The 27,383-nt window shown below is 38.7% G+C and overlaps 1 protein-coding gene across 1 annotated transcript in view; it reads right to left on the bottom strand.

Annotated features, from left to right (window-relative positions):
* Positions 1 to 27,383, bottom strand: part of FBXL18 (F-box and leucine rich repeat protein 18) — a 43,520-nt gene that overhangs the window by 10,401 nt on the left and 5,736 nt on the right. The window contains exon 3 of the mRNA XM_044657415.1: positions 12,874 to 13,092. Within this exon, the coding sequence (XP_044513350.1) occupies positions 12,874 to 13,092 (219 nt within the window). The remainder of the gene's footprint in view (positions 1 to 12,873; positions 13,093 to 27,383) is intronic.

The raw sequence follows: 27,383 nt of genomic DNA, 5'->3' as shown, positions 1-27,383 counted from the left end.
TTATGCATTTATTGGTGGGTTAAATGGGATGGAAGAACCTCCGATGATCAGTGGACTTAAAGAAGAGAAGTGTGGCTAAAACCTATCATGCAAAAGAGCATAAGGCCTAGGCTAACATAAAAAAGTTTCACTATAATGCAACTAAAAATAAATGCAAAGGGGGAAGCTGGGTAGCTTGTTGGATTGAGAGTCAGGCCTAGAGACAGGAGGTCCTAGGTTCAAATCTGACCTCAGACACTTCCTAGCTGTGTGACTCTGGGAAAGTCACTTGACCCCCTTTGCCTACCCTCACCACTCTTCTGCCTTGGAGCCAATACATAGTATTGACTCCAAGACAGAAGGTGAGGGTTTAAAAATAAAATAAAATAAAATAATAAAAAATGAAAACAAATGCAAATTAAGTCCTTCTTAGAAACTATCCAAAAGAATTCAGTTGACAAAGAACGGAAGACCTTCATTATAAAACAATAACGACCCAGATCAACATAATATAAGTGTCTACACTAACATATCTTTGATACTGTACCACTAAATAGCTTGCTTTGTTCTCAATAAAGAACTGAGTGATTAAATAATGTAATAAATTTGTACCGAATGGAATACTCAAGTTACTGTCAATCAGTCACCTTGGGAAACCAGAAGAACTGAGATGTCAAGATGTACTCAAATATCTACCACTTTCACTTTGTATATTACAAAAAATAAATTGTTCTGTTCTAAAGTTTAAAATGAAACTTCAATCGATTATCAACAAGTATGCATTAAGTGCCTACTATGTGTCAGGAACTGTGCTAGGCTTTCAAGAATAAATACAAAGGATGAAATAATCCCTACATACAAGGAGCTCAATTTCCCTTGGGGGAGAGCACACACAGAAATATATACAGTATAAATACAAATATGTACAAAGTGCTTAAATACAAGTCAATTTGGGTGGGACAGCACAAATAGTTGGGGGTTGGGGTGGGCAGGAAAGCCTTCACAATGAAGATGGACTGTCTAGAGGCTGAGACCTTAGGCAGGGAGGCTACTGCAATAATGAGGTGAGAAATGATGAGGGTCTGAAATAAGGTTGTACCTGTGTGACTAGAAAGAAGGGGTCAGGGGCAAGAGATCATGAAGGTTGAAATATCAAGATTTGGCAATTTATTAGTTACATATGGAGTAAGGAAGTGTGAGGAGTCTAGAAGGCTGGAAAAATAGCGGTGCCTTCAACAGAAATAAGGACGACTAAAAGAAGGGAGTGTTTGAGGGAAAAGAAAATGAGTTGCATTTTGGACATGTTGAATTTAAGATATCTCTGTGATGTTCAGTTTGTTTTTTAATTTTATCTTTATTTTATTCCAATAATAAATCTACATATAAGTTTTCCAAAGTTACATGATTCATGTTGTCTCCCTCCCCTCTCCCAGAGCTGACACACAATTCTACTGGGTTATATGTGTGTTATGTAATGTTCAGTTTTAACCATCCAATAGGTAATTGGTGATACATGAAAGAAACTCAAGGGAGAAATTGAGGCTAGATAAATACAGAGATGGAGAGACAGAAACAAAGGTAGAGAATACAAAATCGTCATCAGCATGGAGATTACAGTTAAACCCATGAAAGATGACAAAGCTACCAAAAACTCTAAACAGTGTCAAGTGAGAAAATAAAAAGCCTAGGGAATACCCCTAGTTAGGGGGTGTAATCTGGATAATGAGTCAGCAGAGGAACTTACATGAGACAGGCCAGAGGACAACTAGGGAAGGGGAGTGTCACGAAAACTTAAAGAAGGGAAAGTACATAGGAGGAAGATTTTTAAAAATTGAAGTCCTTGTCCCATTAGAAAGAATTTCTGATTTCAACATAACTCTCTAGAATGAGGCCAGGCAAAAAGTAGGCGCTGTGGATCACCGATCCAAAACAAAGTACTAGAATATCACTCCCTGGTGCAGCGCCACACCGCATGGCTTTCTCTGGCTTCCTTCCTTCACCTTGCCCAAGGCAAGAGCTGATGGTGCGAATGGTGGACAAAATAAGACTACCACACCCACTTGAGGAAAACTCATCCAGCGCTCCAGCCCATTCTTAGGTAATACAAACCAACAAGGATGCCATTTATTATTAATTCAATCTGTGACAAGATGATTCAGGAGTTTCTTGAGGGGCAGGAAATGAGACAGACAATGAAAACTAGAACAAGCTGTTGGGATGATTCACTACCCCCATCCAAAGATGCATTAAGCTTTCTGCAATGAGGGGCCAAGTCCACAACTTGCTCTGGCTAGTCAACTGGGCCTGGATGTTGTAGGGCTAACCCTGAAGGAGTGAGGGGGAGGAAGGTGGGTGAAATCACCACAGAGTTGAAAACTGTTTTCCAAAGTGAGAAAGTTGGTGGGGCACGAGGAAAAGATTCCTTTCGGTATGGGTTCTTTCTGACTCAGTCTCGTCAGAAAAGCAAAATTAAAGCAGGCAACAGAAAAATCCAGAGTTCACAATGAAGTTCACCTTTTTTCAGATAACATTTCTTCTAAAACTCTAAATCTAGACTAAGGCATGTAGGATGGTCAAAGTAATCGAGAAACCAAAAAAAATTTTTTAAATAAAGGAAATATCAATTCAGTTGTGCGCAGCAGAACTCTTAAGGAAATTGGGGGGAGGGGGGAGATTGACTAAAAACTTTTATATTGAAATAAGATTAAGATATAGGAAAAAGAATTTCTAAAAAGTAGAAAATGCTTGAAAGGTATGGTATAAATGAAAGAGAAAAATGAAAATTGCCTAATGAAGCTATTTTAAGAGAAAAATTAAACAAAACGTTGACTAGTAAAGCGGAAAATCTTTTTAGACTGAAATCTCTTACACCAGAGACACTCATCCCAAAGGAAGTGGTAGATGCCCATCAGCTGAGTCATGGAAAAACAGACTAGTTCTAACACAATACTGCAGAGCACACCAAGAGAAATAATCCTGCCTTTGCCCTAGGAGATGGGCAAGAAGGAAGACTTATAGTAACAGGTCTTTCCTCACACTAATTTTGATAATTCTCTGAATTCTCAAGGGGAAGTACTAGAAAAGAACTGCACTAAGTTACACAAAACAAAATCCATTTTTTTTCCTTTTTCATATAATTCCTATTGTATAACACAAGCCTGGAGGAGAAGATAAAATATTGAATATTTATTCAACATTGAGTGGTCATTAGTGATGTTTTAGGTACCATAAACCACATCTCCATCTACTGGAGAAATCTAGGAAAAGCAAGTTAAAACCTGTTTAAAGAAATGTTAAGAGGGTCAGTTTCTGAAAGGCTGATTTTTCTTCTACTTAACTTTGATTAAGCCTTTTAATGCTACTGAAGATATCAATATTTAAGGGACATAATAGTTTAAGGACATTAAGTTAGCTGAAAATCATCCTTTTGCCACGAAGTTGGTTGTTTTTTTAAACCTTTCTGTCTTAATATAAATTCTAAGTAAGAGTTAAGGTGTTGGGGTTAAGTGACTTGCCCAGGGTTACACAGCTAGATAGTACCTGAGGACCAGATTTGAACAGAGGTCCAACCGACTCCAGGCAGAGTTTTAAGTATACAAAACAAGTCTTTTAAAGCATAACGATATTCATGGGGAAGGGGGTAGCCCAGAAGTAGAAAGTAGATGCCCATCAATTAGGGAATAGCTTAACAAGTTGTGGCATATGATTGTGATGAAATACTACTGGGCTGTAAGAAATAACGAGCAGGTTAATTTTTTTAAAACATGGAAAGACCCATATGAAATTATGAAGAGTGAAACAAATAGAACCAAGAGAACATTAAATAAAGCCACAGAAATACCATTTGAAGAACAACTTGTATATGTCCACCTCCAGAGAAAAACTGATTATATATACAGAATTTTCAAACATAAGCAGGGAAAGGTGGCATGGCATAGTAGACTGAGGTTTGGTCTGGGAGTCAGGAAGATCTGGGTTCAAGCCCTACACTGAACACATGGTAGCTGGGTCTAATGGGGAGATTGAAGCTCTCAGAGCTCCAGAGAAACTTTGGGGGGGGGGGGAAATTCACAAGTGAATTTTATCAAGCTTAAATTTTTTTTACTAAAATAGCAAATTTCCACATAAGTTTTCCAAAGTTATATGAGCCAAATTGTCTCCCTCCCTTCTTCCATCCCCCCTCCCAGAACTGACAAGCAATTCAGTCTGGGTTATAATCTTATAGAACCAAAACCCCAAAACATATACCCAAATAAACAAGTGATAAACCATGTGTTTTCATCTGCATTTCTACAGAGAAACTCTTTAAAAACTATAAGTTAAAGTTTGAACTACCAGGATACATCGATTGAAGGAATTTCTAAACAGGAACTCAGCAATAAAATCACCAGTCTGGATCCTTCCCACTTCTACCTGATTATTCCACCTTCCCCCTACCCTTCACCCCACCTCCCACCCCGAAAAAAGAAAAAGATGAAAAAAAATACTGATTTAATCAGCCAGTTTAGTTTATCAATAAAAACAAAACTGTCTGGCCTATGTCTTTAGGTTTAGTTTTTACTTTCCCTTTATGTAAGTAAAGGTATTCCCCCTCACCTTCCTAAAAAAGAACTTTAGAGAAATATATGCATCAGTGGAAGGACTCTCCATTCTAGGGGTTGCTTACACCAATGAAATCACACATCTGGAATCAAAAAAGAAAATGGAAAACATCAGCATTCTCAGCTGGCCTCAGATACTTCCTGGCTGTGTGACCCTGGACAAGTCATTTCACCCCCATTGCCTAGCCCTTACCACTCTTCTGCCTTGGAGCCAATACATAGTATTGATTCTAGGATGGAAGGTAAGAATTTTAAAAAAAAAAAAAAGGCCCAGTTGGGATGGCTACTCCCCAAAGTAGCAATACATTAGGGCATTTAGGTAACTCTTCTTAAAAAAATAAAATTTTATTGAACATTTACCACTAATATCTTTCCCTCTCACCACCCAAAGGGTCATCCTTTATAATAAAACATTTTTAAAAGAAGAAAAAAATTTCATAAAACTAGCAACATAACCAAAAAGCTTAATGCTATATGTAGATTCTTCTACCCATGGTTCCCTTTGTCTGCAAAGAAACACGGTGAAGGGTTCTTCTCATATTTTGTATTTGGGGTCAAGTTTGGTCATTATAGTTTCACAGCATTCGGTTTTATTTTGTTTATTCTGTACTTAACTACAAAGTGAAATGGGCATTTCCATGTGCTTATTAGAATTTAAAAAAGGAATTGTGGGGAGCTAGAGAGCCAGGTCTGGATATAAGAGGTCCTGAGTTCCAATCTGATCCCAGACACTTCCGAGCTGTGTGACCTTAGGCAAGTCATTTAACACCACCACCACCCCATTGTCTAGCATTTATCACTCTTCTGCCTTAGAACCAACACAAAGTATAGATTCCAAGACAGGAGGTAAGGGTTAAAAAAGAAAAGAGGACTGTACATAAATCTGGAGATCTCTATTATGTACACAGCATGTTTATCTTTTTAAGACTATAGTAAAGTTCTACTTGTAGCTTTCAAAGCTGCCCTGCTTGTCTGTGCTTCTTTCTGGCCTTCTTTCTATTCTCTTCTCTGAATTTAAAAAAAAAAAAAAAAAAAAAAAAAAGTTGTCTCAATGACTCTCTTTTCTTTCTTTCCACTCCATTCAGTTGACTGCTTTATTGTAGCTCTATTTGCATTGTTTTAGTCAGTGTTTTCTATGTTTTTTAACAAAATTATATTGATATGTTGTTTTTACATTGCCTAAATTTCTCCTTCTACTCCTCCTCCCAAGAGAATCATCTTATATAACAAAGGTTATTTTTTAACAGAAAAAAAATCAGGGAAACTAATGACTCCAGTGAAAAAATCTGAAAACCCATGGAGCTCCCCACTCTGCAAAGGAGAAGCAGAGGAGCTCGCTTCTCCCTTTGGGGCCACACTTGGTGACTCTAATTTTGCAGCATTTGCTTTCAGTCATTTTGTGGAGGTTGTTCTTTCCATTTACATTGCTGTAGTCATTCTGAATACTGCTTTCCTGGCTCTGCTTACTTCATTTGCATCAGTTCACACAAGTCTTCTTCATGCTTAGTGATGCAATAGTGTAGTTTAAAACTTTGGGGGCACCCTGTAATTGGTATGTATGGGTTCTCTCTTTTTATCAGTGACTCCCCTGCACCTTATGCCTAGCAGGAGAATCTTTGATTCAAAGGAGAGGGTCATTTTAGTAACTTTCTTTTCTTTTCTTTTTTTAAACCTTTACCTTCCATCTTGAAATCAATACTTTGTGTTGGTTCTAAGGCATAAGAGTGGTAAGGCTAGGCAACAGGGGTTAAGTGACTTGCCCAGGGTCACACAGCTAAGAAGTGTCTGAGGCCACATTTTAACCAGGACCTCCCATCTCTGGGCCTGAGTAACTTTCTTTACATAATTCCAAATTGTACAACTCCTTTTACTGCTGGTTTGGATTGTCTTTTCCATAGCTGAAATTGCTGTGTATCAACATACCTAATAAACCTTACAAACATCAAAGAAATAGCCTGTTTTTAATGTGATAGTTCCTTATTTAGGAGTAGAAAAAACCTAATCCCTAAAATTGCAGATAAGATACCTGGTAGATATTGCTTTCGGCCTTGCTGGCAATACAAGCATAACAAGCTTTCAAATAACAAAGCCAAAAACTAGTAAATGGAAATTCTGTTTACAACCAAGTGGAGATGGGAAAGTATAGAATAATTCCTATAAGGCTAACACTAGAGAAGGACTCATCTCTGAAATAGATTGTTTGGGAAAAATCACAGCTTTCATACTATCTTCTCTTTCATTTCTGGTACCTAGAAATAAACCTTCACCCTCTTTCATGCCCCTGGATCTAATAGGATTGACAGAGGTTGAGAGCACTAGGGGAGCACAAATAAGCTATTCATAAAAACCTACAGTGAATAGGATTTTTTTCTTACTACAAATCTGAGCTTAATAAATTCTTATAGTGACTATCAATTATTTCTTCATTTATTGAATTCCCACATTTGACACTATCCAAAAATTATAGTATGTTAACTAGGATTATTCCCAACAGAGTCAACGGTGAAACAAATGAAACTGTATTAAAGGGGCTATATATAGGACTGTGTATAATGGTTTCCCCGGCTGCCCTTGTGATCGTTTTTTAGAGCAACTGGGACAACCATGAACTCTTTCTAGTCTCTGTGGTCTTATTATCAACAGAAAAGTAGAGAACTAGGTGAGTAAGGGCTTATACTAAAATAGGAGAATTCCTGCAGTATTCTTGCATGGAGGGGAAAGGAAAAGCTGAAGGAGGGGAGGGTTAGAGACATCATTTGAATCCAAATCAATGATGCATATATCAGGAGGAGTCATATTAGTATCATAAGATATTTCAAATGTTTCATTTCTAAAATAATCTGTTTAAAATTCTTTTTCTGTATCATTTCCCATGAATTCGACATGGTTATAAGAAAACCAAAACTCCACTCCTTGTTGGATATTTACTCTCCTACTGAAACTCCTCAAATCAAAATCTTCTAGGATATCAAAATCATGAAGGTGGCCACTCTATTACAACAGAGTGATTAGAGCTTCTGGCTGGAAGCGAACAGCGGGCACAAATATATTCTTAAAAAAAATAAGTATCCTTTCACACAGTAGTATTCCTAAGAAATGTAAAAAGAAGAAAAGGAAAGGGGGATCCATTTCCAACAGAAAGCAGAATTATTTTATATCTACTGGTTCCCCAAAAAATTTTCAAGAGAAAGAAACTAGCCCTTGAGTCCAAAAAAAAATTCTTTGGGAAGACACACTTAAAATAAAAGAGGCCAACTAAATCAACATGGGTTTTCTCCATAGAGAAGATTGACTGCCTCTGAGAAATAGCAAATATTGATATTGCAGAGAGCCATGAAAAATACTGAAAAACAGTCCAACTAAAAGATCTTTGGGTTTGGGGCAGCTAGGTGGTTCAGTGGATAAGAGAACCAAACTTAGAGGCAGAAGGTTCTCGGTTCAAATCTGCCCGCAAACATATCCTAGCTGCATGATCCTGAATAAGTCACTTAACCCCATTTGCCTAGCCTTTACCACTCTTTTGCCTTAGAACCAATACATGTGGTCCTAAGACAGAAGGGTTTATAAAAAAAATCTTTGGGTTTCAGAAGACAAATTGGAAGGTAAGGGGCCTAGACTTCTCCCTCCCCACCAGAATTGCCTCCGAACACAGAATGCTAAGATTTGTTTGTGTTTTTTTTTTAATTCCTTCATTAGTTTGGACAACAGATATACTTGATCTGCAATTTTTAAGGGAAGATAATATAAGTAATCCATTAAAGAAGGAATATAATTCAAATACTCTAAAATCTAGAGTATTCCATCAGATTAAATAGTTCTCTTTTTCCCTCTTGGATTTTTGGTATGAACCTGAAGAATCAGAAATACCAAAAATGACTACTTTTATTTAACATTCCCAGCTTATCGACATAACAGACTTCTCACAGTTAAGAATTTCAGAGACATGAAAAAACATTCTCTTATCCCAATCATGACTTGAGTAGACCGATGAGGAAGCATCCTTCCCACCTCTCTGCAGAGAGGCAATGGACGGTAGGTGTGGAAAAAGTCATACATTTTCAGACATGGCCTACGTGTTAATTATTTTGCTTGATTAAACTTGTTCCAAGGGAGGGTTCTATTCCCAGGAGGAAGTCATTGTGAAGTGATAATGGCCTCCGCCTGACAACATAGCAAGTAGGAGCGAATCTCTTCCCTCCTGCCTGCTCTGCAGTGGCACCGGGCACCGGGCACCAAGCCTGGGGAAGGCAGCCTCCAAGCCTCCCTCCCACAGTCACAGACACGCTCTGCCGGATCCTCTGCCCAAGCAGCAGAGCCTGATCCCTCTCTTTATATTTATCAGAGCCAGGGATCCTGCAGCAGCTTTACACAGCATCCTGAGGCTGGCTTAATCCTGATGTCAGCTCAAACAGAAAGAATAACCCAGAACCATGGAACAATCTGAGTCTCACTAATCAGTACAAGTTCTACTAGATTAATAGGATTATGGCAAACTGAAGAAACAAGGCCCAGAATTCTAAATGAAAATTATCCTTTTGAAAGTTGCTCAAAAGGTTTTCAAAAAGCCATCCACACAACTCAGCATTCAATCATGAAATGTTAGATTTTCCTTCATGTTACACCAAAAAAAAAAACAAAAAACATTTGTGGGGAGGGAGGAATAAGTGGCTCAGCAGACTGAAAGCCAGGCTTGGAAATGAAAGGTCCTAGATTCAGATCTGACCTCAGATACTTCCTGACTGTGTTACCCGGAGCAAGTCACTTAACCCTAGTTGCTTAGCCCTTAATGTTCTTGTTTGGAACTGATACCTAGTATTGATTCTATATCAGAAGGTAAGGGTTAAAAAAAAAAAACCAACATGTGGTATTTAACAGATGAATAATCATGTAAAATTTGGTGTGGGTAGAGAAAGAAAATCACAGTGATATTAAAAAAAGAAGAGAGCATCAATAAAACACTAAAATAGGGCAGGAAGATGGCTCAATGGTTTGAGAGCCAGGCCTAGAGACTGGAGATCCTGGATTCCAATGTGATCTCGGTCACTTCCGAGCTATGTGACTCTGAGCAAGTCCCCTAACCTCCATTGCCTGACCTTTACCTCTCTTCTGCTTTGGAACCAATACACAGTACTGATTCTAAGACAGAAGGTAAGGGTTTAAAAAAAGTAAAATAAAGCACTAAAATAGGCTACCAGAAAACCAGTTAAAATTATGGCAATTCTGAAGGGTGGATAGAAATGTAGAAGAGAGAATGTGAAGCACATTGCGAAATCAACAGCTCAGGAAGACTCTAAGCAATAACACCAATACAACTGCAGCTTTCTAAAGGAGGCCTGAAAACCAGGAAGAACATGGGGAATATTCGAGAGAATCCCAGACAAATCAAAAGGACAGGAGAGCTGAACAGCTTCATATGTACAAATACAGTCCTATTCCACTTATCCATCACTTTCAATCATTTAGTATACAACCTATAACCCAAAAGAAAACAAAATAACTTCATGAACTTTGCCAACTCTTAAGCTAAATTTGATTCTTCCATATCCATTGCTTTTTTATAGCTGAACAATGAACATAAGAAAAGATTTTCTGTTCTCTGTACCTTTCAGTCAACTTTAAACTCTAAGAATGCGGTCTTCTTTAGAATACTGTTTGCAAAAGCCTAATTTCTCCCTTCTCTTATTTTAATTCAGAATGCTTTCAATACATGTATGTAGTTCATTCATGTGAAAATTTAGAAGAGATGATAAGGTCATAGATGCATAGATCAGTAGTTCCTGATTTCCTCATAATGCCTTTTTTTTCTTTTAAAGGAATAACCCATGTGTTTTTCAGAATCTTTGTGCATCTCGTCCTCTTCTGGTGGATATAGGGAGAACTCATGTCTCAATTTGCTCAAAACTGTGGCCTCTAGCCTGGGGCTCCCCAATGTACACTTGGTCTGCTCTGCTATTCTTTCTTAATTTTTTAGTAGCATTTCTACCTCTCCATTCAGGGCATAGGGGATATGAATATTAAGTTCAAATGTAGAGATTCCATAGTAAATGATGAGAAAAATAATTTGTTATTTTGTTGATATCCTGACACATCTTTTCTACTTTTTATCTATTTGTTGTCCTTCTAGTTTTTTGGCATAGTCTAACTTAACTAGGTTTCCTGACAAGCCTATTGTCCCTGGTTAATGAGGTGATAGTGTTCATAATCATCCACTATCCTCCTCCTTTTTGAAACTGGATTTGTATTCTAAACCAGCACTTGCATTTGCTTCTCTCTCTTTTCTAAAATGATTACAAGTCAAGAAGCAGTTTCTAGGACCTTTTGGGTTTTTTTGTTCAATTGACAAGTATTTCAAGCGCTGTGCTAGGGTGGGACAAGAAGAAAATCATTCCTGCTCCTGCGGAGGTTGTATCTATTGTTATGACAATGGCTTTTCATAGATTAAAATTCCACAGCAAATGGTCATAGTTTGTGTTCATGTTTGCTCCTTTATGCAATTCCCATAATTGTAAAGTCAAAAGCTTATCAAGTTAAAATGGTGCTACTTTAATCACGTATTTCTTCTTCTCATCTTTCTTGTAAATGGGTGTTGATTCTGCTCTTTGCTCTAACAAGCTGATGGTCTAATTAGACAGAGACAGATGATTCAGAAATGATCCCCCAAATGGTAACTGGTTGCTTTCTATCTGTTAAAACAGACAATTTCATCTTTTGCAATGTTATTCAATGAACATCATTGTTGGGGTCTTCCAACTATCTTCTTGAAATACCCATGATATTGGGGTATGAGGCTTCAGGCAATCTACAAATCTTTGGTCTCATATTTCTTGATCCCGAGATAAATTTTCCAACATATTCTTCCCTGTCCTCCATTATGCCTATCTGTATATTGAAGTCACTGGGTATATTCAGATTGAATTTGGTAAGTCTTAATTAAGCTTTACATAGAATTTCTCTACCTCATCCTCTGCAAGAGATGTTGACATACAAAGCTGCAAGAATCTTCAAAGTGGTCTTTTCAGTTATGCGCATCATAGGCACTACAAGGCAAGATGACCAGGTGTCCCATTAAATTATGTTTCTTGCTGCCTCTGGACATATGATAAAATCAACTTTGCAAATTCCTTTTTTGGCCTCTCTAAGGAGGGTTTGGGAGCCATCCTTCCAGTTATCTACAACTTCCTTCTTTCTTCTGCTTTCATTTACAGTGAGAAGGTCAGTATTGATACAATCCAGTTCGCACAGCTGCCATTTGTCATTGGACAAGGATCTTTCATTTAGATTACAAACAGTGAGATTATGATCTAAGAACTATGTAATTCTTAGCAACCTTTGCATCCTTTTCGACCACTCTGATACTGTCACTCTCAGGAGTATAAGGGGCTGGGACCAAACAAAATTGAGAGTCATTTTGTATTTTTCTTTGTTTCGTGGGTTGCCATGGCAAAATAACTCATCACTTAGATGTCCAGTCTTCTGGGGAGAAGGCTCTCCATATTTAGTCAAGCTGGTCTACAGACACAGTCTGTCACTGGGACTACAATCAAAGCATTCTCAGCATGCTAGAACCCACCAGAGCTTGCATTCCATTGGCATACCCTTGAAGAAGCCAGGGTTACCCACCATGAAGCTTCTGGGTAGTATTTTTGTGGAACACTTTAGAAGCTATAAATCCAAAGCTAAGAAGCAGGTACAATGAGGAGAGGTCATAAAAACTATAAAAAGCAGACATAAGAATCCAAGAAGCATGGCAGTAGGGGCAAATGGTGTTATGCACCTTGATAACTTCTAAGGGCAACAGTATAATTATAAATTATAATAATTATAATAATAAGTAGTATAATAATTTTCTTAATGATGACTACTAAAATAAGTAGTCAAGAAAAGGTTAAATCATGTTTGGGCTATCTGTTTTGAAGGACAGGGAAATATGTAATATGAAAAAGATTTAATTTTTTAAAAAGTGATTTTTTTTTAATTTGCCACTTAAGGGAATAAGCTTCTGTTACCTAGAAAATTCATTTACAAGGGACATTACATTCACCAACAATTTCAGATAAATAAAGTGCAACTGAAATGATACCAAGAACAAGTTCTTTGTATTAAATCACCACCTGATTCTTTTTATCTAAGTATAATTGTTATGCTGGTCAAAAAGCTTGAGAAAGTTAATTAATACTCTTTCTAGACACATGCTTCCTAAATGCTCACACACCCCTGGAGGACATAAATCCCCAGCCTAAGCACATGGCTTCACATTGACAACCGTCCCACTCCAGGGCTTCTCCCATCTCACCTTCGAACAATAGACTGCTGAAGATTCTTGCAGGCGGTGAGGGACTCTCCTGTAAACATGTGGCACATGATGAGCCCAAGGCAGCTGCCCATGAATGACATCACAGCATCTGACTGCAGAGTACCACTTCGGGAGATGATACAGAGGCGCTGAAGGGAAGAGCAATGACTCAGAGCCTGGAAGAACTGAGCATTCGCACTGAAGTAGGGCTGCTCTAGTCTGAAAGAAAAGAAGATGAGCTATGATTCTAGGTAGACAGAACAAGTAGATTTCTAGTAAGTTTACATAGACAGTCCAAAATGTGGGGTCAACAGTTAGATCCAGTAAATTCAGCTACAAAGGATGAGAGAGCCATTCGAGATCATTTCATCCAACCACTCATTTTACTGATGAAACTCTGAGCCTCAGAGAGGGAAAGTGACTCACTCATGATCACCTAATAATCAACAGTTGGGGAAAGGATGGAACACAGATCTTAATTCCAAATACAATATTCTTTTTACTGCCCCACACTGTTTAAGATAAGGCAAAACTATGCAATAATGGATTCTAAGACTAAGAATGCCAAACTATAAAATGGGTATAGTATATCTACAGTACTTACCCCAAGAAATTGTCTTAAGATAATTTATTTGGTAAAGAAATTTGCAAAACTTAGAAAGCATGGTCAGCTATCACAATCATAAACATTAATAAGCAGTAAATAATATCCAAAATTTAATACATTTTAGAGGGCAGGTGGATTAATGAAATCCTTAGCCATGAACAAAACCTCATCCTTCAAAGCTATTTTTAAATATTAAAATATTTTTAAGGTCTCCAACATAATGGGCAAATTTAAAGTCAGTGTTATTGATTCAAACTGCTTTTACAAAAAAAAAAAAAGAGGCTGAAAAGCAAACCAAGAAAATGAATAAATGTCCTTTCCTTCCCCTGTTCCAATGAAACACAAGTTGTTTTCAAATGTTTTTTACCTACCCCACAATACTTTCTACAAGGGTATCAAAGGCTGTGGATAGTAATAAAATAAGCTCTTATTTCAAATAGTCACAATTTCCTAGTTTATGGGTCGGTCGTTGATGGCTCAAACTGATTTTGGGGAGAAAGCATGTAAGACTTATGAAAATTCACAGATCATTAGGACATCATCAACCATTCCCATCCCCAGAACCTGCACCACCACCTTCTACCACCTACCATACCTAATATGGTTTCTAAAAACAGAAATTTATATATTAAGGACAGAAGACCAGCTAGAGTCACCTTGAACTAAGACCTTCCACTATGGTATAGCACCAGCCCTACTTTATGAAGAACTGATTCCCTAAGCTACAGTTTGATAAATAAGATCCAATGGGAATTTCAGACTGCCCATTTCTTGCTGCAAACTGGGAATGTCAAGAAATAGATACTACAGGATTATGCTGATGAGAAGTCCTTTGGGGACAGTTTTAAAGGGAAGGTTTCTTCCTTAAGGAATAAGGACAAAATGCCCAATACCCAAACTGGTCTCAAATAACCTTGTTAACCACCCAGAGCAATTTCTCCAGGGAGGAATGGAAGGAATGGTAATTCGAAAGAAAAAAAAAAGGAGGGGTTTCTTTTTAATTGACAGACTTGTGGAAGAACAAAAGTGCTTCAAAAATAGCACATACAATGAAAGTTCAACCATTACAAATATAAAGGAGACATTAAAACAATTCCTTGGGGGTAGCTAGGTGGCTGATTGGTAGAGAGCCAGGCCTGGAGAGAGGAAGTCCTGGGTTCAAATTTTACCACAGATACTACCTAGCAGTGTGACCCTGGGCAAGTCAATTAAACCCAGTTGCCTAGCATTTTACTGCTCTTCAGCTTTGAAACTGACACTGAGCATCAATTCTAAGACAGAAAGTAAGGGTTTAAGAAATAATTCCTTCGTCATCAAAACAAAAGAATAGAGCTAGGGAGATTTCACTTCAAAACTCCAGCTAATAATTAGGACATTGGAGAAACACCAGTAAATCATTGACTTCTTATGACTCAGAACAGATAGAAAGCCTTTAAAATCCAAGCCAACTTCAATTTTAAAAAATAGGAACCACTTAACTATTACAGATGCACGTAAGCTGAAAGGAGGACTTGCTCTATACCTTAACAACATTAAGTATATCAAACAAGTGAAAAACCTAAAAGTATTCTTAAGGTGAAAAATCTTATATTAGATCACTTACAACTTGTCATAAGGGACTAAAATGAGTTACCACCTAGTTATCTGAGCCACCAATCCAATTTCTAGAAATCACAACATTCCTACCAAAGCAAAAGATTTGAAAAAGGCATCAGCTGAAGTAAATTAGCTTCAAAATTGTCCAAGCTTCACTGAAGGGAGCTAAGGATAACATGAAGGTTTTACAACTTTCCAATTTCACTGGTATCAAATTTTTGCCCTTTTTTTCCATAAAATTATCTATAGGCTATACCTTTGCCATCTGGTTTTAATGAACAAATTAACTGTATAATCTTCTGCTTCATCTTTCCACACACCCTGAAGCCCTATTGCTTGCTCCTTGAGAGCACAGACTGTGCTGCCCCTCTATTTATATTCCCAACACTTTAACACAATACTTGGCACATAGTAAGCCCAAATAAATGTTTTTTCATTCACTAATTAATAGTTTCACAGAATATTAGAGCTAGAAAAAACCTTTGAGATCATTTGATCCAATCCAAGGGTCAGCCAACTACTCCCTATGCTTGTACACTTCTCCGCCCCTCCAAGCTAAGAATGGTTTTTACACTTTTAAATAAAGCTGTGCCATGGATTTGGCCCTCGGCCTCAATGATCTAATCCAACCTTCTTATTTTAAAGATGAGGAAGCTGAGAAAGCTTAAGGAACATGCTGAAGGTCTTAGTGCTAATTTATTGAGAAACAGTGAAAGGAAGACAGATGGGCCATATACCTCTTTAAAAAACAGTAAAACGATTTCATTAAGTCTGAACTTATAGAAAGAATATATATAAATGGACTACTGACTCAAATAGAAGTAAATGCTCTAAATCAGGAAAGGTGTATAGAAAAAATAATTTTCATTTCTCCCCCACCCATATACCCCATATGTATTCTATATGCCTGAATATTAAGAAATCAATTCTAGGGCAGCTAGATGGTTCCATGGATTGAGAGCCAGGCCCAAAGATGGGAGGGTCCTGAGTTCAAATTTGACTTTTAGATACTTCCTAGCTGTATGACCCTGGGCAAAACACTTGACTCCCATTGCTTTGCCCTTAGCACTCTTCTGCCTTAGAACTAATCCACAGTATTGATTCTAAGACAGAAGGTAAGGGTTTTAAAAAAAAAAAATCAATTCTGCTCTAAAAGATTATTTACCATGTCAGATAGAGTTGCTATGTCAGTTTTCCTTAACTGTTTGGATTACAAGGGGGGAGGTGGGCCCTTCCATTTCGTGTCTGGAAAAAGGAATATATTGGAAAATGACTATAGTATAAAAACCAAATGGCATCAATAAAACTTTTTTTTAAAGGGGAATTCAGACAACGCTTGGTCCTGTCCTTAAAAACAGAAATTAAAAAAAACGCTATGCTTTTGATCAAGAAGAAAGAGATCTTCAAAGGGAAGCTTCCGTTTTCAGAAGAGAAGAGGGAAAAAAGATCAATTTGGGAAAATATCGTAAAAGACACACACACACACACACACACACACACACACACACACACACACACACACACAAACATGGCTGTTTAAAGCCTGAAGCAAGGGAGGCAATAAATCTGTTGCAAAACCCATATTCTTCTCAAGCTGGGCAAACAAATTGCTTTTCCCTTCCAACAGTAACGTCGCTACTGGCATCTGACACGAAAGCACAAGAGCAGCTCTTGTTCAAGGCTATGAGGTAACCAGCAAATGCGATTTGTTCTGTATGCAAAGCAATAACTCAATACGGCAGGTGAAGCGACCCATCTGATGAGCTAGAAAACGGGAGGAGGAGGGAGAGAGGAGGGGAGTGTCCGCAGTGAGTACTTTGGCCGCCAGGTGGCGCTGTGGCTTCACGCTAGCGCGGCTAAGCCTAGGAAGCTGGGGGAAAGTTCTCTCGGTCTACCATCAACACACAGATTCAAGTGCTAAGAAAACAGCTCCTTGGCACTTGCATCGGTCCCATTCACCTGTTTAAAAATCTTGCTGCCAACTTGGTAAGTGGAGCTGCGGCTGTGCTTAGGGTGGGCATAATGCGCAGGGATCCCCCTGTGAAGAAGCGATTTGGGTTCTGCCGCCTCTGTGCAAGCCGATCCTGGGAAGGAGGGGCCACCACACGGAATGCGCAGGCTTGGCGGAAGGGCTGGCTGGGACACATTCAGTCACAGTAACAAATGGCTAATTGATGAACAACCGTAACACAACTGAGGCAGCTTAGCTGTCAAATCTGAGCGACCAGCAGCTCCGGTAGGGCAGGCAGGGGAGAACTGGTCCTTCTGATTCAGTTTTGCTGTATACAGAGCCTCTGGTCGGTTCTCCCATCACACCATTTCTTTGCTTCACCTCAACAAGGTCGGGCCCTTTCAATCCTAAGGGGAAACTGCCTGGTTTCTGAACTCCCATGACTTTGTGGGAAGACTCATTTGGGTGCTCCGAGGGCTCAGAAATCCAATATGATCACTTATGTTGGCCACAGGGTACAGAAGAATGAATAATGGATTATAAATCAGGAGATCTAGACTCCAAAACTAGCTTGCCAAACAGATGATTCCTCTCTCAAGACCTTCCTCTGTAAAAGGATGGGGATAGGATCAAATCATCTCTCAGGTGACTTTGTTTTAAAAAAAAAATCCTTACCTCCTCTCTTAGAATCAAATGTATTAGAATCAGAAATATTGGTTCCAAGGCAGAAAAGTGGTATGAGTAGTATGACGAAGTATTGGCACATGTGCCCAGCTGGCACTTGGGGAGCTGCTCTGTTCCCTCTTCCCAGCACCCAAGGACATTTTTCCCATGCCCTGCCCCTCTGTCCAGCCACCCAAAGCAAGCACTACTTCCCTCTGCTCTCTCAGGAAATGCAAGGGGCTCACAGACAGCTTGAATTTGCCCTCTGGGAACTCAAACTAGAAAACCTTCACCAATGCTGGGGTAGGCCAGGGGGGTTAAGTGACTTGCCATGGGTTACACATCTAGGAATTGTCTGAGGTCACATTTGAACCCAGGACTTCCCATCTCAAGGCTTGGTTCTCTATCCACTGAGCCTCCTAGCTGGCCCTTAGGTCACTTCTAAGGCTTATACATTAAGATTTAAATTTGTTTGTTTGTTTTTTCCACAAACCAGAATACTATAGTAGCAAGAACAGTGCACTGAGCCCTGAGTTCTACTTCTCTCCTTCATCTTACAACCTCTATGGCCTTCATTTCTCTCATCTGTGAAACAGGGGTAACACCAGGTCCCTTCTAGCTCTAAGAAATTGGAATCTTAATTAAAAATGTAATTGTCACTAAAACACGACTCTCTAGACACCTAAAAGTACCAATTCCAAAGAAATTAATTCAAGTTTTGGGATAAGAAATGTGTTTCCCCCATCTCTTTGCACTTTTACTGGTTTTTTAGTAGATATGGACAATTCATGTTAACTTGATTCTCCCCCTGCTATGAGACTTAATGGAGCCTTCTGAAGAAAGGAGCTATTGTCTTATTTTCTAGTACTTAGTAGTAGTAATTCCAGAAGAGTTATGTACATTTTACTCATGAGAGACATCACCTACTAGGTAAAAGTCAAAAGACTCTGGGCAGCTAGGTGTCATAGTGGACAGAGCACTGGGGCCTGGAGTCAGGAAGATCTGAGTTCAAATCCAACCTCAGATACTACATGTGAGACCCTGAGCAAGTCATTTATCCCTGTTTGCCTCAGTTTCCTTAAATTAAAAAAAAAGGCAAGCTCTGGACTAAACTTGAACTGAAATGATTTATTCCTGAGATACAAATCCCACTGTAATTTCATTAGGACTACAAAGTTTCCCAAACTTTCAACTGCATATGATTTGGAGAAAGGCAAATGCATTAGTTCTGGGGGAAAGAAAATGACAATTATTTTTTGGGACCAAAGACTTCATAAGTACTATCCTGCCTGTATCTGAATATTTGTCTGCCCAGGACCTTCTTTTTTCCACTTAAAGATGCAAAGGAAGTCTCTACCCAAAACTTACTAGTTTTGACCAAGAGACCCAGAATGCAACAGGGTAGAGCCAGTTTCATCTCCAAGCATTTGAAAACCATTTTCCTTTTTAATACTATTTCTTCCCATCAGCTTTAGCCCAAGGGAGGGTAAGCACCACCTGCTCCTTTCATCCCAGTCTGCCTTGGCTTCTCTTAAAACTATCATAGCAGAAGGCAGAAATTCAGGAGCGGGTTCTAAATTGGCTACATTTCTGGAGCTGGCATTTATTCTCTGCAGGCCCTAATTTACTGAGTTATGTGCCAAAAGTTCATTTATAAAGAATCATTTGGAACTCAGATCACATTTTCCCATAGAAATGATATAAACAGGCCAGCTTACAACTTCTTTAGCCCATACTATAGTTGGACTATGCTCACTAATTGACCCTCGCCACCATTTCAGAACACCATTTGTGGAGGAAAACATATGCCTGCTCCCAGAAATCCATCTCCAAGTGCCTAGGCGACAGAAGTGGGGCTTGTTCCCCATTGCCTTCTCCTTCAGTGGGAGTCTTATTTCTTTGCATAGGCAAAGTAGGAGGTATCTTCAGTGGTAGCTAGCTCTTCATATGTTCGCATCAATCAGGCAAACCGCTGTAGGTCAGTTTGAAAGCAGTGACTCTAAAGTAAACAAAGTCGATGAGCCAAATATGAAAATTACTCATCATTTCAGTGAGTTCCTTCCAGTATACTTCCATACAAACATACCTCTATTCATTTTCATGTTCATGTAAAAGGCATCCCCGCCTTCTAGGCTCCTAGGTCCATGACCTTAGCATCCCCTTGACACCACAGAACCAATCAGGTGCCAGAGCTTGCCATTCCTCCCTTCTCTCTCCTCACAGAGGCAGCTGACATCAACAGCCTCCTTCCTGACTGATCTCCCTGACTCAAGTCTCTTCCCACACCAGTCTATCCCTCATACTTGCTGCCAAAGCAATTTTCCTTAAGCAAAATCCTGACCACCTGACTCCTTTAATCAACTCTAGTGGCTCCCAACTGACTATTTGAAGATTAAATATAAGCTCTCTGTTAGCTCCAAAAGACCTTCAAAACCAGGACCCAACATAGCTTTTTTTTTTTTCTTAAAACCTCATCTTTCATCTTAGAATCAATGCCATGTATTGGTACTAAGGCAAAAGAGCAATAAGGACTGGGCAATGGGGTTCAAGTGACTTGCCCAAGGTCACACAGCTAATAAATGTCTGAGGACATATTTGAACCCAGCACCTCCTGGCTCTCTATTCACTGAGTCACTTAGTTGTCTCCTTATCTTTTTTTTTTTAACTCTTACCTTCCATCTTAAAATCAATATTGTGTATTAGTTCCAAGGCAGAAGACTGGTTAAGGACTAGGCAAATGGGGTTAAGTGACTTGCCCTGGGTCACAAAATTAGGAAATGTCTGAGGGCAGATTTGAACCCACGACCTCCCATCTCCAGGCCAGTGCTCTATGCACCTAGGTGCTCCTTCAAATGAGTTCTTTCTTAATTTTGTTCAGTCATTTCAGTCATATTTAACTCTTCATGATCCCATATTTGGGGTTTTCTTGGTGAAGATACTCTAGCTTGCCACTTCCTTCTCCAGCTCATTCTGCAAATAAGAAAACTGAGGCAAACTTGTTGAAGTGACTTGCCTAGGGTCACCCAGCTAGTGTGAGGCCAGATTTGAACTCAAGAAGATAGGTTTTTCTGACTCTAGGCCTTGGTACTCTATCCACTCTGCCCCTTCCAACTGATTTTCAACACTATTGGACATCATTCTCCTTCATGCATCCTGGGATGCAGGCAAACCAGACTCCACTCCAGTCCTCACACATGACACCCCATCTCTGATCTTCCTATCTTTGCACTAGCCATCCCCCAAGCCTGGAGTGTATGGAGTACGAACCTACCTTAAGGAATCTCTTTCTTTAAAGCATAGGTCAAGCACTATCTGGAAGTCTTTCTTGATCTCCACCAACTGCCGATTACACTCCCTCCCAAATTACCTTGCAGCTAACTACTTTTTATTTATTCTCTTCATATTTATTCTATATCTGTACTTGCCATTAGTGTGGAAGTTCCTTGCCAGGAGAGAAATTTTCATTCTCTACGTTTCTATCCCCAGTGCCTAGGCACTTAACACTAGGTATTAGATAAATGCTTTTAATGAATGGTTTATCGATACTGCCCACTGAACTTGCTTCACGAGATTTCTAAGGATTAAATGAGATAATGTGTATAAAGCACTTTGCAAACCTTAATATTAATGGGCATTTATATAGTACTTTATATATAAGGAAGCTAGGTGGGGCAGCATATAAACTGCTGGGCCTGTAGTCAAAAAACTCCTCTTCCTGAGTTCCAATCCAGCTTCAGACACTCCTAGCTGTGGGATCCTGTGCAAATCACTTCACCCTGTTGGTCTCAATTTCCTCATCTATAAAATGAGCAGGAGAAGGAAAAGGCAAACCCCTCTGGTATCTTCACCAAGAAAATCCCAAATGGAATCACAAATAGTTAGACACACCTAAAAAAAAGGCTAAACTGTAGCAACACAACAAAAAGCTCTTTATTGAAAGGATCCAGTTTCCACTTCTAGTAAGAGCTAACACTGATAAGATTATAAGATTTACAGCCCTGTAAAGAAAGTGGTACAAGTATTATTATTCCCATTTTACTTATGGGAAAATTATCAGAAACATATAACTACTCAGTGTCCAAGCTAGGGCAAATTCCTTGCAAATTAAAGGTTCACAGGGGGCAGCTGGGTGGCTCAGTGGATTGAGAACCAGGTCTAGAGAAGGGAGGTCCTGGGTTCAAATCAAATCAGACCTCTTCCCAGCTGTGTGACCCTGGGCAACTCACTTAACCCCCATTGCCTAGCCCTTACCACTCCTCTGCCTTGGAACCAATACACAATATTGATTCCAAGATGAAAGGTAAGGGTTTAAAAAAAAATTTAAAGGTTCACAACATTATGAGTGAAGAAAATGCACATCAATTGGAAACTTTTTTCCAGGCTAGCTGCTTGAAAGTGAGAGAATAGCAGTATGGCATATATTTTAAGTGTGAAAAGTATTTCTAAGCCATGAAAGGGGAACTGAGAGATGATGCAACCATCTTACAGAAGAGATAACAAAAACAAAGCTAAAGAAATGGGACACAAGAGTAGAGATTAAGAGAAGAAGGTAGAGAAGCCTGCACTCAGAGGCAGCAATTTGGAAAAGGTGTTGCAATTCTAAAGTAGGGGTTCAACAGAAGGAAGTCAGAGTTAAAATCTCCTGTGTTAACATGACAGCTGCCAAGGTTTCCCAACAGAAATTATCCTCTTTAATAATCTCTTAAAAAGATCCTAGACTATCAAAACAAGCAAAGGGGATGTAAAATCCCAAATTTGGAACAAACCCACATTCATACACACACTCCCTCTCTCTCTCTCTTTCTCTCTCTCTCTCTCAGTCTCCCCCTCTCTGTCTCTGTCTATCTCTCCCTTGGTCTCCCCCCATCCCTCTCTCTGCCTTTCTCTCTTCCTCTGTCTCTGTCTCTCTCCCTCTACACCCCACCTCCTTTGGTAGAACTGTCTGTTGAGTTGCCCAACCATTCAGGAAAGCAATTAGAATTACTCAAAGTACATTAACTAAAACATCCATACCCATGACCCAGAGATGCCACTCCTAGAAATCTACCCAGAGGAGGTCAATGATAAAAAGAAAAGTACTACATATGCTAAAATCTCTGTAGCAACACTTACTGAACTAGCAAACAACTAGAAACAAAGTAGATTCCCATCAAGTGGAGGGAGGGAAGAGAGTTAAACAAATTGTAGCACAGGAATATAATGGGATATTACTACATTATGAGAAACAATAACTACGATGAATACAGAGAAGCAAGGGAAGGCCCATATGAACTGATGAAAAGTAAAGTAAGCAAAACAGGAAAACAATATGCAGGAGGACAACAATGGAAATGGAAAGAAAAGGAATAATAAAACGAGAGAAACTGATTGCTGTAAAACTATAATGACCAAGAAGAATTTATATATAATTTATACACATACAAATAAGAAATTATAATGACTTCCAAGAAGATAAGAATGATTATATGTGTGTGTGTGTGAAAATTATGACTTCCAAGAAGAAAGAGAAGAATGGACTGCCATTTATAAATACATATATACACACCTATACAATATGTAGATTCTATATAGAATTTATATATATTATTTTATATATGTGAAGAAATAATAATGGCTTCTAAGAAGAAATATAAGAATAGACTACCATTCCCTTTTTGCAGAGATGGAGTACTCCAGGCATGGAATATCAATGTCTCCATTTGTATTGCAGAATCATTTCCCCCTTTTATTCTTTGTTACAAAAGGCTCTCTAAAGGGGGGAGAGAGAAAGGATATATTGGGAAATGCAGGTGTAATTTAAAATCATAAAATAAAAATACCAAAAAGCAATGATTATTCTTTTAACACAAAAATAAATTCCTACCAAAAAGGATTAGGATGGTATGCATAATCAAAGGAATCATAAACCAGATTTTACTCACATGGGAACTAGCAGTAGAGGGCAGCTAGGAGGCTCAGTATTATACAGAGCCAGGCCTGAAGATGGGAGATCCTGGGTTCAAATCTGAGCTCATATACTTTCTAGATCTATGATCCTGAGAAAGTCACTTAATCCCCATTGCCTAGCTTTTACCACTCTTCTGTACTAGAACCAATATATAATATCGCCTAAATAAGCTTCTCAATGTGTTTTTTAAATTCATTAAAAAAATAATAAACCTGCCCAATAGTGCCTTTATTTTATGATCTCTGTACACAAGGGGACCATATGAGTTTTAAATATAGATTTATTAGAGTATGTGTCTAAGTATTATAATGTGTGTATATATATATATAAATGTATACATATACACATTAGATTGTATGTATATACCATCATAATTTGTTACTAATTTAGATCTAATATGTATGTCTCGCCTCTTTAAAAAAAACACATATATAATATTGGTTCTAAGACAGAAGGTAAGAGTTATTTAGAGAAAAAAGAACTAGCAGTAAGAATAACAACTCACATTTCAATAGTGCTTTAAGCTTACTTTTACAAGGCACTTTTCTCCAAACAAAACTTTGAGGTCAGTAGTATTAATAACCCCATTTTACAGATGAGGAAACTGGAGAAAGACTATAACTCTGTAATGATTTGCACATAGTAAGTTGCAGGCAGAAGGAAAAAAACTTATGCACCCTGATTCCAAGCCCAACATTCTTTCCAATATATCCAATCATGTTACATCTTTGATAAGAAATGATAAAGGATCAATTCTCAGCCTTTTGGCTAAGATCAATGATAAAGGAAGGGGAACTAGATGACTCAGTGGGTTGAGAGCCAGGTACAGAGACAGGAGGTCCTGAGTATCTGGCCTCAGACACTTTCTAGCTGTGTGACCCTGATCAAGTCACCATTGCCTAGCCCTTGCCACTCTTCTGCCTTAGAACCAATATACAGTATTGATTCTAAGATGGAAGGTATGGGTTATTAAAAAAAAATGATTAAGGAGAATTACTTCTATTTGCTCTTTAGTTGGCAATCATCAGATTTTAACTCATTTTTAAGGTGTTGGATTCAATTTAGGATTAGCAAGAGGAGCAATCTAAGAAGGGACAGATAACTTCATTGTTAATCTCCTAATTTGTAAAATGAACATAACGATACTGCAGAACTTACCTCAGGGTTGTTGTAGAGAAGTTAAATGAAATAATATATTTAAAACACTGCAAATTTTGACATGCTATTGAAATAATACCTAGCACATTATGGCATCTGTAAAATGTGGGCAGTGTGGTATAAAGTAAAGAATAGAGGACTCAAAGTTGGCAGAGACCTAGATTCAAATCCTGCTTCTCCTATTCTAGCTGTGTGAGCATAAATAAGTCATGACCTCTCCAAGTCTCAGTTTCCTTATCCATTAAATGGAAATAATACCTGTAGTATTTACCTCAATGTATCATGAGGATCAAATAAAATGTACAGAAAGTGCTCTAAAAACCATGAAGTGCTGCATAATTACTAGCTGCAATTATTCCTCAACTGTAAAATGAAGGAGTTAGATAAGAGGTCTTTTCCATCTCTAACATTTGAAGACCCTAAAGAATGTAGGTGGGGAAGAAAAGGGAGTGGGGGTGGAAGAGAGCCACATGATCACTGCCTGGAAGTAACTGAAAGGCTTCCCTGTGGAAGAAAGAACAGATATGTTTTGTTTGGCTTTGGAGGACAAGGAGTAGAAGCTGCAAAGAGGCAAAACAAGGCTTCATCACGTGGAAAATGTCCTCCCAATTACAGTCATCCCCAAGGGGAATGGGCCACCTAAGGAAAGCAAGGGGCTACCCTTCCCTGGAGGTCTTCAAGCAAAAAGTTAAATGAACACTTGTCAGGTGTGTCTGTCATAAAATGGTTTCTTTTTCAGGTATGGATTAGACTAAAAGGTCACTGCAATCCCCGCTCACTTTCCAATGTTTCGATCCTAGCAAAGCTCTCTCAGCAACCTGCCTGCCTTCTCTCTGCTTGTCTAAGCCTGCTCCTTAAGGGCAAGGTACCAAGATACTTCATTTGTATCACCAGCACCTAATCTACTGCCCTACATATGGCAGATCAATGAATGTTTTTGATGACAAAGATGAATAGGTTTTATCTCTTGTGCAGTAAGAAAAAAAGAAATGCTTTTCAGAGGGCTACAAGATAACATCTGCAAAAACTGACAGACCGACCAGCAAATTCTCTAGGCTTGATGATGCTGGAATCTCAATCCAAGTCAACTCAAAAAGGACTCAGACTCCCCCAATAAAGGAAACTCTCAATTTCAGAACATGTTTCAGGGGCACCTAAGTAGTTCAGTGGATAAAGAGCCAGGCCTAGAGAAGGGGAAGTCCTCGGTTCAAATCTGGCCTCAGACATTCCCTAGCTGCCACTTAGCCTCTATTGCCTAATCCTTACAGCTCTTCTGCCTTGGAACCAATAGTATTGATTCTAAGATGGAAGATAAAGGTTAAAAATAAATAAAAAGAAGAACACATGGCAGACAAAGGGCTTACACAGGAAATTGTGACCCTGGGATCCCAGGATCTTATGCATGTCTTTTTAACACTATAATTAACCATACTGCATGGCAAGGGATATTGTATTCCACTAATGCAAATCATGACCCTGCTATATACACACATATTCTCTCTCTCTGGGAAAAGTTTTTGTGATGTATAACCCCATCATACTGCTTGCCACCTTGGGGAAGGGGATGGAGAGAGAGAGAAGGGGGGGTGGAGGGTGGTGTATGGGTGGGGTGGGGGAGTGATAGAGACAGATGGAGAGAGAGAGAGAGAAATTGAATAACGAAATGTCAGAAAACAAATATCAAAAATTGTTTCTGTATGTAATTGGGAAAACATGCTATTAAAAAAGAAAAGAAAGTTAAAAAAGAAAGAAAGAAAAGTTTTTGTTGAATTGGCATGGCAGAAGTTTCCTCAGTGAGTGGCCATCCCTCTGGTGGAATAATCTTTTTCAAATGTGGCTGGGTTCACATCCTCATGTGACAACTATACACCCTAAAGATGGGCCTGTACTCAAAGCCATTCCCACGAAGTCCTGCCAAAGCTTGAACTTCTCTGATAAGGCCTTGAAAGACTTGAGGAGCTCAGGAGCACTCCTGTGGCACGGTGAGGCATCAAAGTTGCTCTGTAGTTCAGAGGTTCATAAAATCATAGCTATAGAAATGGGGGGAGGGGGAGAGAATGTGATGGTTATTTAACCCAACCCCTTCTTTTGATGCATAAAGAAACTAAAGATAAAGAAGTTAAGTGACTTGCTAATAGATAAAATAGTATAATAGAAATGGGATTCAAAATCCCATCCTCTGACACAAAATCTAGGGCTCTTTCCTTTAAGCCATGTTATTTTAGGTGTGTGCATATGGATATGCATGTACCAACATAAACACACACACACACATACTGCCTAAAGATGAATTTTGAGAAAAGAATCCCATCTACACTATCTAAAAAATAGCAAAAGAACATTTCATCATTATTCCAGTAAATCCCTTTTTAAAAACCTTTGACTCATTTTAGTTACTCTTAGTAAAAATGGGGCCTTTGTTGTTTCTTTAAGCAAATCTATGTCTGAAAAGCATTCAAATGTTTTCATAAACCAATGTTTTCATAAAAAAAATTTTTAATGATCTGTGCAACACTCCAAATTAGACCAGATCTGGAGCTCCACATTTTTTGGATACACAAAACTATATTTCAGTCCTCTTTTATGCA

This window comes from Gracilinanus agilis, chromosome 1 (assembly GCF_016433145.1).
Source record: "Gracilinanus agilis isolate LMUSP501 chromosome 1, AgileGrace, whole genome shotgun sequence".
NCBI classification, from domain to species: domain Eukaryota; kingdom Metazoa; phylum Chordata; class Mammalia; order Didelphimorphia; family Didelphidae; genus Gracilinanus; species Gracilinanus agilis.
The sequence above is the reverse complement of the archived record's forward strand: the minus strand, read 5'-3'. Positions and strand labels throughout refer to the sequence as shown.